We start from the raw sequence: 13,407 nt of genomic DNA, 5'->3' as shown, positions 1-13,407 counted from the left end.
TTTCTTTCCATAAACTTCCATCATCTGCAAACAATGGCTTAGCTAAATTAATATTTGAGAAAATGTAATTTATCACGATATTAAACAGTATAGGACTTATCACACTCCCTTGAGGGGTTCCATTTTTTTTTTTTACCAGACATTTCTTTGATATTTCTGATCCTATCTTAACCTGAATACTTCTCCCCTTCAAGAAGTCCATTACCCAGTTAAACATATTTCCACAGATTCCATGTGATCCACTTTCTCTGCATCTAAAAATATTGCCACCATAGTCTCTTTGTTTACCTGAGCGTTCCTTATCTCATCTAAGCATAAGACTGAATCAGTAGTGCTTTTCTAAATCCACTGTGGTAGGTGGCCATCAGCCCCCTTTCCTCAATAAAGTGTATTATTTTTCCATTAACCAATCTTTCCATTAATTTATCCACATGAGATGTTAAAGCTATCTAACTCTCGAGGTCAGTGCCACGTCTCTTCGTCAAAGTGGCCAATCCGAATGCTGTTCTATTGAAATCAACCGGTTTGCTTTTGTTTCTAACTTGCTTCTGTCAGCCAGCTGACAGCTATCATTGCCTGGAGTGGTGAGATTTATACACCAAGCTGACCTGAAATGAACCAATATTGTGCATAACTTGATTGAAAAGTCTGACCTCTTCGAAAAGTGACCAAATTACATGCATTTGTATTGAGTTCGGCAATGTTTTCACCGAAAAAACCCCACCCCTAGAGGTTAAATGTCCGGAAGACCGACCTTGAGAATATATAAAGCTGACCGTGCGTGTGTGTTTGCTAAGCACAGCCACAGTAATTAAGCAATCAACACCAAATTTGCTATGGGAGCACCAAGGGGGAGGGTCACTGGGGCCCTTAGGTTGAAAGCGTACATGCGCAAACACACACACGCACACATACACAGTCAGCCTTATACACTGAACAAAAATATAAATGCAATACTTTTGTTTTTGCTCTCATTTTTCATGAGCTGAACTCAAAGATCAAAAACATTTTCGAAGTACACAAAAGACCTATTTCTCTCAAATATTGTTCACAAATCTGTCTAAATCTGTTAGTGAGGACAAAATCCTGTAGATCACCCATTTACTTCACCACGACCTGAGCCACCTCAACTTTCCCAACAGATTACGTTTGAGCTTTCCCACTCTTCTCCTCCGTACTGCATCCCATTAACAAGGTTCCATCATTCAAAACTCTAGCAAACCTCACACCTCCATCCTGATGAATTATTTTCATAAGCTCTAATGCGTCCAAGCATTTAACTCCTCCTTCCCCTTCAAATCTCACAACATTAAACTGTTCCTCACTCTCTGACCTTGTCCTCTTTGATCCCTTACTAACCCACCGTGACACCCAAGAGCTACTCCCATCTTCCTCCTCCAATCATCCATATTCCAACTACTCTCTCCCTGTTCCCCTGCCATTCCTGAGAGTAAGGAATACCAATGAGAGCACCGTATACCGTACCTATACAGGCCGTCAGCCAGTACCCGTGCAAAATATTCCCTCCTCTTGTCCCCCTAACCTCAATACACAAAATTTTAAATCTGCATTGGCTTTCATCTGCAGTTTATACCACCCAAACTGTCCTGGAACACTGCATCCTCCCCCATCTTCTTCCATGAACGATTCCCGACAAAACATCCAACTCCACTTCTGGCACTGTCAACCTTAGACCTTAGACATCAACAGTTTTTATAAGAAGAGCTCAACCATTTTATTTCCTGTTATTTATGTAATTTTAAAAATTTTATTTACTGTCTTAATGTATTTATAAATTGATTAGGTTCTTGTTATCATATACACACTATTATTATTATCACTATTGTTATTTTAATAAAATTTATTATTACTTATATTTTTTCATTTGATTTTTAAATGGACCACAATGGAAATGTGTTTTCACTTTCTTGTATCATCCATGTATTTTTAATGTATTTACAATTATATTATGTACTTACATTGAACTTACTATATAAAATCACACACTCACGTACACTTTTAATATATAAATGATTTACTGCCCTCTGCTGGAATGGCACGTGAGTCCACAATGTAATTATCAACGCCCATTGTTCAGTGCTTGTAGATAATATCTGTAGTTTGTCCAAAAATATTAGTCCTATCAACGTTCTGTTTTGGCGGCATTCATCACTGACCCAAAACACATAAACATACCAAACAGCAAACATCAACTCTCCCCAGTTTCTCCGTGACTGATGTATACACACACACACACACACACACACACACACACACACAGAGCTTTTTGTCTTTTCTGCATTGTGTCACAAGAACCCCTTTTATTTTTACACACCCATAAACAAAGACGTGGCGGAAGACATCAAATGCACTACACTTCTCACTCATGGTAACAGCAACATGACACTTAACTCAGTCATGGTAACGGCAATCTGACACTTAAATAAACTGGCTAAAACAATTGAACTACAAAAACACAATACATCAATAACAACACTGTCAGACTAACATGAACCACAACATTTAAAACTCCAAAATCCAGAAATCCCATGGTGCATTGCAGCACAACGTCTATTGTTCACTATTAATATCGCTAATTTATCCAAAAATATTAGACCTATTAACTTTCAGTTTTGGCAGCATTCATCCTTGATCCAAAATGCATAAGCATACCTAATGGAAAATGTCAGCTCTCCCCAGTTTCTCTGTGATCAAAGCCATACACACGTACACATACACGCACACATAAACACAGAGGCCACTTGGCTACTATAATATAGATTGTCCATTACGTTTTAGTGAAGATCTAGGTCAAGAAGTGAATAACTGCCAAAATAGTATAAATAAAAGAAAATGTGTTTTTCTCTGGTTAATTTGGCTGTTTTATATGGGAAAAAAATTACAAATTCTAACTCCTTAAGGAAAACAAATTTGGCAAATAAATGAGACATGATCATAGACGACTTGGTGAATGCATTCATTACTTGTACAGGGAAAAACCAGGACCTTTCCTACATTTTACTTCACAATTATTTATTTATTGAAAGTGTTTGCTGGGATCAGTACAGAAGTACCATAAAATCAACCTAAACAGAAAACTGGTATCTCAGAAGAGAACTGATTTATTTATTCATATTCACATAACTAATTTTATATCACACATTTTATATCATTTGTCATAAACATTCCTTTGTGCTCTTCTGTTAAGGTACTACTGTCCTTCTGTCTGTGTAACTGACAGATTAATTCACAGAAATGTGAATTCACTACTCTGGGCAAACATCATGCATTGCTGAATGTGTATGCTTTCCTATACTGCAGCGTTAAATAAGAAAATAAGGAATGTCAAACTTGACTATTTCTCTGTAATTATGACAGAATTTTCACAACAAACATGAAGTGGTGACGAATGGTTACAAAAAAATGTGAAAATTGATATAGAATCATAGAAAAATACTTTGTTTTATTAAATACACAAAAAATGAACACAAGATATTTTCAGTGTTGAAAATATACAGTGAGCTTAAACAATTCAAATATGTGAAGTCTGAGAAACAACTCATTCAGTGCACGCTCGTACATCAATTCAACTGAAATGATGAGTCACTCGTGTTAAACCTCCACTTTTTTAAAACTCAGATTAGGACCATAGTACTTTGCTCAAGGGTGGTTACGCAGTAGATACAGAAGTTCCCAGGGATTGATCCAGAAATTATAAATAGTGAAAACTTTCAAAGCTTGAATTAACTACATTTGAACAGTTTAAGACAACCACTTTCTTTAAACAGCCATTTTTTTAAATCATTCATTAAGTTTAACAGTGTCAGCTGAATTACAGTAAACCTCCATAATCACTTTACCATTACAATACTTATTATTACGCTACCATAATGCCTTAAAGTGTAACTGAAAAGTCACTGTGTACTAATCTACTGAATACCAACATAAAGCCCAGTTTCTATGGCGACAGACAGACAGATAGACAGATAGATAGATGTCTGGAAGAATCTTGTAATATAAGTTCTGACACCCCTAAAGTGGACCGTCAAGACAAGTCTGGGAGCATGCGCTGATGCTGCGCTGTGTCGCACCCACAACACCACAGAACTGCCTTAGGTCCTTGATGGCAACCACTCAGGCAGACAATCAGCCTATTTGCTAAAATAGCCATCAGTCGGTCGCAGCCAGATAGATGAACCATACCATTTTTAACCTTAGTGGAACATCTCATCTGTCCGTCTCACTCCCATCTTACAATGACTCATTTAAGTCTATGCTTCAGTGTGCAGTGTCTGAAATCCAGGTTCTTAATGACTTTCTGGACTCAGCCATCAGAAGTGTGTCTGCATGTAGTGAAAGTGTTGAATTGGTCTCTGAGATCAAGAGACAGTTGGAGCAAGACACATGTACGGGCTCATGGAGTCATGAGGTCGCTGGACAGAGATGTTTGGCGATGCTGATATCTTTTTGCAGGAGAACTAGGGTCTAAATACCAAGTGTCCTGTTGCTTCCTGTCTTAATGTATGGTTGTGAGACCTGGAGGCTTACTATGACCTAAGGTGATAATTGGATGTCTTTGGTACCAGGTCTCTTTGGAGGATCCTTCAGTACCACTGGAGTGACTTTGTGTCAAAGCAGTGGTTATAGAATAGAATAGAATAGAATAGAATAATTCTTTATTGTCCACCGATGTGGAAAATTGTCTTTGGCTCACCAGCACAAAAAAGACAAAAAAAAAAAAAAACAGTCATAAAACATTCATATAAACACATGAATAAAACAAAAATAAGATACATAAAATACATGGAAGTAAAAGAAGAAATAGAATAAGACCTAGTAAGATAAATAAAACGTACAGTAAGATCTAATAAAATCAAATAAAACAGAAGTAAAGCAGTTCAGGTTTAATTTGTGGAGTGGTCACTTTTTTGAGTTCATTATGGTGATGGCATTTGGTATAAAAGATTTTTTGAAAGAACCTTTGGCCAGAGGAGCTCTGTAGCGCCTCCCAGACTTCTAGAGCTCAAACTGACAGGACAGAGGATGAGAGCTGTCTGCCAGGACTCTCTCAGCTTTCCTCCTCATCCTGTCAGTGTAAATGTGGGCCAGAGTCTTCTGGGGTTTCTGGGGTATCAAGCGAGAGTAAGCTGGGGAGTATCACTTTGCATTGTCAGGCTCGACATTTTGGTCATGTGGCCCATTTCTCTATGCATATGCGTGTAGCATAGCGCAGCACCACTGTATGCTCCCAGATTTGATTTGAGTGTGTGGTACCAGCTAAAGGATAGTGAAATAATAATTTAATGTAAGTAGCTAACAACCTTGCTGAACACACTTTTTTCCTTCAGAGGTTCTGAATTAGATTGTATCAAATGTCTACAGATGAACTCTAATGGTTATTTTCTAACTTTTGCCTTTAGTTACAGTTTAGCTAACTAAGGTTAGTTGATTAAAATTAACATTGCCTTACCTCACATTAGCTAACAAATATTAGCTAAGGTCCCCCAATTGTCACTGCGTAATTGTATAATTCATACTCTGTCAAAACTACGAACACTTTTCACACAATTGTCATTTTGTATTCCTCCTGCAGTATTTTGCGTTTTACATTAAAAGCATAACATTTTTACGCAAACTGACTTATTAAGATAAGTCAGATGAATAATACGTAAATCACAAAAGCAACAGGCGGTAGCGTTCAAAACTATATACATGATAAAACCACAGTCTATGGAGAAAACCCTTTATAGACAATAGATAAACACTTTTTGCACAACATATTGCTAACTTATACCTTAACAGTTGGATTCATTGTCTTGATGGAATGGTTGACCATCTTCTCTGGTTAAATGCAGACATAAAGTTTCATCTGTATTTGAAAACATCTCAGCTTGTCTGTGGAACCGCTGCAAATCTAAAAAAAAAAAAAAAAGAAAAGAAAAAAAGATGAAGCGTCAAGTTTGGGAAGGACAAACTCATCCAGGCTTATTTCCAGCTCTAAATCTCTGCATTTTTAAGGTGATACGTTTTAGCAGGTGTGGCCTTGACATGGAGTTTGGATCTACTTACAGCTGGCTTGTTCAGACTCTGAGATAGGCCGCATACATACGGGAGGAAATTCTTCAAACGTGACAACCATCACCTGCAGCAGGCCCATGAGATCACAGTCACCCTGACAGCAGACAGAACAATGACTCTCTAAGCCACGCTGTAGATGTCAGTGTCTCACAAAGACAGTGTAAATTCTCACATGCTTCCACTCCTCCAGATAAGGCAGCAGGACTTCGCCACTGGTCGTGATGTATTTTCCACTGACTATCATCATCTCCCGCGTGGGTTTAACGTAGCAAATGGGAGCAGTGTGGGGGTAGGTTTACTCGATCCACACACATATCGGGATGTTGTAGGACTTACCTTGTGTAGAAGGAAATTAATAATGACACACTGTAAATCCTAAAAAGTTAGTTCAACTCAAATATTTTGAGGAAACTGATTACCTCAAACCATTCAAGGTTAATTTACACAAAATGAAATAAATATCATTAATCAGTGTGCAGAGGTGGTTGGCCAAGAGGTTAGGTGTGCTTGTTTCCAATGCAGATGGTTCCTGATTCAAGCCCACCCCTGTTCATTCTCCATGTAATGTGGAGTTACATCAAGAAGGGCACCCAGTGTAAAACTTGTGCCAAATCACCTTGGATCTGCAGCGGCGACCCTGAGTGAAAACAAGGGAGAAGCTGAAGGGACTTACTAAAACAAATGTCTTTAATTCATGTCAAATTGTAATATGTAGGTCTGGTCCGGTCTGGAAACATGTGCTAATGCCACGCTTTGTTGCATCCACCACGCTACAGAACCACCTCGGGTCCTCCATGGCAACCACCCAGGCAGACAACTGGTCCATCCTCACATTTTGAAAGTAACCATCTATCTGTGACAGCTAGGTGAAACATGGGTGTCCCCTTGGCTTTCTCCATCCTCTGGGGTCCTTAACAGTGCGTGCTGAATCATGCCCTTAGAAATGCACCACATGGCCAAATTGTCATAGCTGAAGTTTCCCCACAATGAAAGTGATTCTCATCCTCATCTTAGTCTCTCCAAGTAACTGTTCTAATTTAATACAAACCCATTCTAGTGGCACCCAAGGATCTGCTGAAGAGATCTAGTACCAAAGGCATACAGTTGCATCTCAGATCACTGACCAGCCTCAATGGGCAGTGGTTAGTGGATTAGTGCTTAGCTCTGTTGTCTCACAGCAAGAAAGTCATGGGCTCGATTCCCACCTGTGGCCTTTCTGTGTGGAGTTTTCATGTTCTCCCTGTGTTTGTGTGGGGATGCTCTGGGTGCTCCAGTTTCCTCCCACATTTAAAGACATGCAGGTTAGGTGAATTAGAAACTTTATAATTGTCCACTCGATCTCAATGGGACTAACCTGGTAAAATAAAGGTTAAATTGAAATCTCACAACCAGACAGGAAGAACCAGGACCCCAAAGATTTTGACCCTTGTTCTCCTGCAAAGATATTAGCATTGCCAAACATCTATGTCCAGCAACCTCATGACTTTATAAGATTTTCCCAGGCATCTCTCGATCTGAAATACCGAGGACTGAGTAACATGAATGTCTCCACAACTTTAACACTTTCGCCATATGCTCCACGACCTAACGTGATGTTGAATTACTTGCTCTAGTTGATGTGAGGTAATACGTTTTTCAAACTGTTGACTTGAACTGACTTTAGTAAAGCTGTTTTGTTCACACAATCAAGCATACAGTTGTGTTTTTACCTTTAAACGTAACAGAAACAGTTCCTGAGAGGCACATCAAGTCCTTTACGGTGCCATCATTATAAACTGTACAAATACAAAACAAGTCATATAGAGTACACTGTTGAAATTCTCCAAAGTCAGCAGATGTTTTTCATCTCACCGTGCTTATCCATCATAGGTGTGAGGCTTCTGAAGTAAGTCAGTGTTAGACATATTTCGCGGGCAACATGTCTGCGTCTATATGTCTTCATCATAAAAAGATGAAAACAGAACAAGATGTACATGAAATTATGTTTTAAAAATACATAATGAAATACACAATGGTTGAAACACTTACCTTCGGCAGCATTGACCTTATAGCTTCCTCGCTTTGAGCCATAATTACCACTAAAGCTTTGAGCTTTGTAGCTTTTGTGCACATCCAAGGTTCAGTGTTTCTTGAGTTTATGAATAACCTTTTATCTTTTTATGACCCTTGTAAGGCTGTGACTGAGCAGATTCATTGTGTTACAAACCATCCAAGCGGTAACGAGGCTGCATGTTGGCGACCCAGTAAACCAATGCATTTTGATTTGTTGAATAATTAAGGCTCATACTGGTTGTTCCTGCAGTGGAGCATTATTAATCTCAGATGAAATACATAGATAAACATAGACATAAACAATTCTTATTGACTGTTACGTATCTTGTTTTCCCTTCCATTGGACTTTCATGTTGATTTTACCTCATTAATCAAAGCCTTTTTAAAATAAGCATATTTGTAAAATACCATCAATTACAATTAATATCTGACCTGTAACCACAGGCATGAATGGGTTACCATGAAACAATACCAAATTACAGTGGCGACTTCAGAAATGTTTTCTATGTGGGGCTACTAGATGGGGCAGGGTTATTTAGTGGTGGGGCGACAGTGTTTGTAGTAACTGCAAGTATGCATTTTAAAGTAAATTTCAAGTGTCTATCTCATACATTCACATACGACACACAACAGATGGACCTATCAATGGAACATGTTTAAAAATCATAATATTTTTTGCAAATTCAAATTCGGGAAATTTTGGATTTTTTTTTGTAATTAATTTTTTATTAGCATTTCGTGTCAAATATATACATAACATACTGTAATCACTGTGTGTTCATCATCCTCATACAATCAACATCAATGTACATTCACTTTAAAAGCACATACCTCGACACAAAATGCTGTAAAGTAATATTAGAGAAAAAACAACAACAACAACAAAAAAAAACAACCCAAACAGAACCGAAACAATTAGGGAGTAGATTGCTGTTATAACTTTACTAATTATCTGAGAAAACAAAATCAGGCCTATGAGATGTTACATAGTGGATCCATTTTCTCCAGTATGAGGTAAACTGTTCCAATTTGTAGTTGATACACGCTGTTATCTTTCCATATTGTAAATGTCCATTGTAATGTTCATCCATTCAGTTAAAGTCGGCCTTTCCTGTAATAACCATTTCCTGGTTAATGCCTTTTTAGCTGCGACGAACAAAATATTTAACAAATATTTGTCTTTTTTGAACAATTTCTGAGGTAAATTTCCAAAATATATAATCTTCATCTCGAGAGGCATTACATCTTTAAAAATGTCTTGTAGAGCCATGTGTATTTCTCTCCAGAAGTCCTTGATAACCGGGCAGTCCCAAAAAATGTGGTGGTGGTTTGCATGTCGATTACCACAGTTTCTCTAACACATAGGGGGAGTTCCATCATAGTGAGATTTCTGAACGGGTGTAATAAAATATCTTATCAGATTTTTCCAGCTGAATTCCCTCCAAATCTGTGAACTAGTACATTTCCAATTATATCTCCACATTGTTGTCCATTCCTCCTCAGATATACTTATTCCTCCTTCTTGCTCCCATTTTTCTTTAATGTATGTAGTTGACTGTGTTTTAAGATTGGATAAGCCTTTGTATGCACATAATATAATTCTACCATTGATATCAGAGTTATATGCTTTCCTAAACATTTCTATAAAACTCACCTTTGTTTCTGAGATATTTTTCATTTTCATATTAATATAGTGTCGTATCTGCAGATAGCGGTAGAAATCCCGTTTTTTAAAAGGTATCTTTAATTAATCTTTAATTGTATCAATACTAAGCATTGTTCCCCCTTTCAGTAATTTACATAAAGCAGTCAAACCCTTAAATGTCCAGTCCTTAAACCTGGTATCCAATCTATTTGGCATGAAGTCTGAGTCATATGCACACCATTTAAGAACCATTATATCCCCTTCTAACTTATGTTCTTTTATGATAGCTTTCCACATTTTAAAAGTACATTTCACCCATGGATTGTCAATACTTATGTAATTTTGTAGATTATTGTCACCTATAATTGCCTGTATGGGAATGGAACATATTTTCTCTTCTATACTTTTCCATTGAGGATTATATATAGGATTGCACCAGCATATAATTGTTCTTGTCTGTGTTGCAAGAAAATAATCTGAAAGAAGGTAGTGCCCATCCTCCCCTCTCCTTGGTCAACTGTAGAGTTTTGAGACGTACCCTAGGTCTCTTGCCTCGCCATATATCTTGATAACATTTTATCCCATTCATTAAAAAAGCACTGATAGATTTCTATTGGTAGGGTGTGGAATAGATATAAAAACTGAGGTAAAATATTCATTTTAATAGATTCAATTCTTGAAGAAAGATTGAGAAAAGGAGTTAGGCTCCACCTGGTTATATCTTCCTTACTTTTTGTATAAAGGAACATAATTGCATTCAAATAATTTGGATAAATCTTGGGGGATGTTTATGCCTAAATATCTGATGGATTTTGTTTGCCATATCAATGGGTATCCATTCTTGATTACATCTGGTGGGTTATAATTATATGCAAGCAATTGAGTTTTACCCATATTAACTTTGTATCCTGATAATTTGCCATATTGCTCAAATGATTTCATCAATTCAGGTAAAGCATATGTTGGTTGTCCTAAATACACTAAAATATCATCTGCATAGCAGGCTAATTTATACTCTGTACCTTTTATAAAGATTCCCTTAATTTTATTGTTTTGTCTAATGTGCTGAGCCAACAGTTCTAAATATAATGCAAAAAGTAGAGGTGACCATGCACAGCCCTGTCTGGAGCCTCTTTCCAGAGTAAAGCTCTTTGATAAGGATCCATTTATTTTGATTCTAGCAGTAGGATTGTTGTATAATGCCTGTATAGTTTTAACAATTGTATCATGGAAGCCAAACCTATATAACACCCTATACAAAAAGTCGCTTCCACCACTGTCTGGTACAGTCTCGTCTGGTCCTCGTAGAATAGAGGGTTTTCAATCACATGACCGATTTGCTGCAGGACAGGTGCTGTCTCCATTCTGGATTACAAGGAGGCTGGCGCGTGATAGAAAAATGGACAGAATGTACGTTATTACGATGCTTTAAATCCTCAAGATAAAGCCATTTATCGTGATAGATGTGTAGCAGTTGGTTCAGTGGATTGATATCTTATACCAGATAGTAAATTTAGTGGTGATGTAACGAACTGGCCGACAGTGTCACACTGCGATATTGTGAACTAGGAAGTTGCCTACCAGGTCAGCCTCGCCGGCCTCCTGCAGAGCATCACAGTGGAGCTCTGAAAGCGGAGGTCGGGTTTGACGTCCTGAGCGATTTCTCTCACCAGGCGCTAGAAGGGCAGCTTGTGGATCAGCAGCTCGGTGCTCGAGGACCACAATGTAAATAAGCATCCGTATTGGAAGTGTTCTTGTGTTATCCTCAGCAGTATTTTTTATGTATTCTTATATAATTTTATTGCCAAATAAAATAAAATTATGGGAGCAGTGGATTTCTGTTAGCGGTGGATCTCTCTCAGCGCCACAGTGCCGTGAGGCTTCTTCACACCGACGTTGAAGGTTCTGCAATCGTTCGCCAAATGCACGTAGTGTATCACAGCGACCACCGCGTCATAATCCAGAATGGCCGCGGGACACAAAATGACGTGACCGATACGATACGTCACATGAAAACCCTCTATACTCGTAGTTTAGCAGGAAACGGGGTCTGGAAGCGGATATTTTTCTGCTTTAATACTCGCTTTGCCTTGGAGTAATCTTTACGCTTCTGCAGAACTGCTGGGGCGTAATCCTTATCAAAATATATCTGTCTCCCGTTCAAAAACACCTTCTTTTTGCCCCATGCCCTCCGCAGAATGTCCTCTTTAGTTGTGTAGCGGAGAAACTTGATTATTATTGACCGCGGTCTCGGGGCAAGCGCCCGGTGGGCTCTCTCAATGCCAAGCTCCGTGGTGGCGGGGACTTCCAGGGTCTCTCGTAATATCTTCTCAACATACTCCACCATCGACGGCCCCTCGGGTACATAAAGCATATCTCACCCATATTGGCCTCTCTTCATTGGCTTCCTGTTAATTCTAGAATAGAATTTAAAATTCTTCTTCTTACTTATAAGGTTTTGAATAATCAGGTCCCATCTTATCTTAGGGACCTCATAGTACCATATCACCCCAATAGAGCGCTTCGCTCTCAGACTGCAGGCTTACTTGTAGTTCCTAGGGTTTGTAAGAGTAGAATGAGAGGCAGAGCCTTCAGCTTTCAGGCTCCTCTCCTGTGGAACCAGCTCCCAATTCAGATCAGGGAGACAGACACCCTCTCTACTTTTAAGATTAGGCTTAAAACTTTCCTTTTTGCTAAAGCTTATAGTTAGGGCTGGATCAGGTGACCCTGAACCATCCCTTAGTTACACTGCTATAGACTTAGACTGCTGGGGGGGTTCCCATGATGCACTGAGTGTTTCTTTCTCTTTTTTGCTCTGTATGCACCACTCTGCATTTAATCATTAGTGATTGATCTCTGCTCCCCTCCACAGCATGTCTTTTTCCTGGCTCTCTCCCTCAGCCCCAACCAGTCCCAGCAGAAGACTGCTCCTCCCTGAGCCTGGTTCTGCTGGAGGTTTCTTCCTGTTAAAAGGGAGTTTTTCCTTCCCACTGTCGCCAAGTGCTTTCTCACAGGGGGTCGTTTTGACCGTTGGGGTTTTTTACGTAATTATTGTATGGCCTTGCCTTACAATATAAAGCGCCTTGGGGCAACTGTTTGTTGTGATTTGGCGCTATATAAATAAAATTGATTGATTATACAGCCGTATATTCTCCTGTCGGGATCTTCCTTCGTGTTCGAGCAATTTATCTTGTTGCTGATTCATCACCTTTATCACCTTGTTTAGAATTTGCTCAATATTTTGAACACGGTCTTCCACATTTTCAGTTCGCATCTCCACCTCCGCTATTTTAGCACTAACGTTGGTGAGTTCAGATTTGATTTCGTCCAGTTGCTGTCTCACGTCTTTACGAAAGTTCTGTATCTCTCCCAAAACTTTTGCTAAGCTAGCCACATGTGAGTCGGCGTTCGCTTCTTCATCGCGTACCTGTGCAGGGGAGCAGCTCGCTGTATTTTGTCCACTGTCAGACTCTGCAGCTGAGTTTTTCTTTTGTCCATCCTTTTTCCCCATCTTCGCCTCGTCAACACTTTCTAGTATTTGTCGAAAGTGTCCCATTTGGCTATGATATGAGGCGAGATTAATAATTCGTTGTGGAGAGGTTACTTTAGGCTGCCATTCGGTGTGATGACGT

General features: G+C 38.9%; 1 protein-coding gene across 1 annotated transcript; it reads right to left on the bottom strand.

Moving 5' to 3' along the window:
* Positions 1–5,074: 5,074 nt before the first annotated feature.
* Positions 5,075–8,159, bottom strand: zgc:123278 (uncharacterized protein LOC641569 homolog). The gene is given in 6 exon segments (XM_034175628.1): positions 5,075–5,914; positions 6,070–6,172; positions 6,251–6,414; positions 7,788–7,853; positions 7,930–8,014; positions 8,107–8,159. Coding segments are annotated over 6 exon segments (579 nt in total). The 5' UTR covers positions 8,149–8,159; the 3' UTR covers positions 5,075–5,795.
* Between the last annotated feature and the right edge of the window lie 5,248 nt (positions 8,160–13,407).

The sequence above is a fragment of the Thalassophryne amazonica genome, chromosome 8 (assembly GCF_902500255.1).
Source record: "Thalassophryne amazonica chromosome 8, fThaAma1.1, whole genome shotgun sequence".
In the NCBI taxonomy this organism is placed as follows: Eukaryota; Metazoa; Chordata; class Actinopteri; order Batrachoidiformes; family Batrachoididae; genus Thalassophryne; species Thalassophryne amazonica.
The sequence above is the reverse complement of the archived record's forward strand: the minus strand, read 5'-3'. Positions and strand labels throughout refer to the sequence as shown.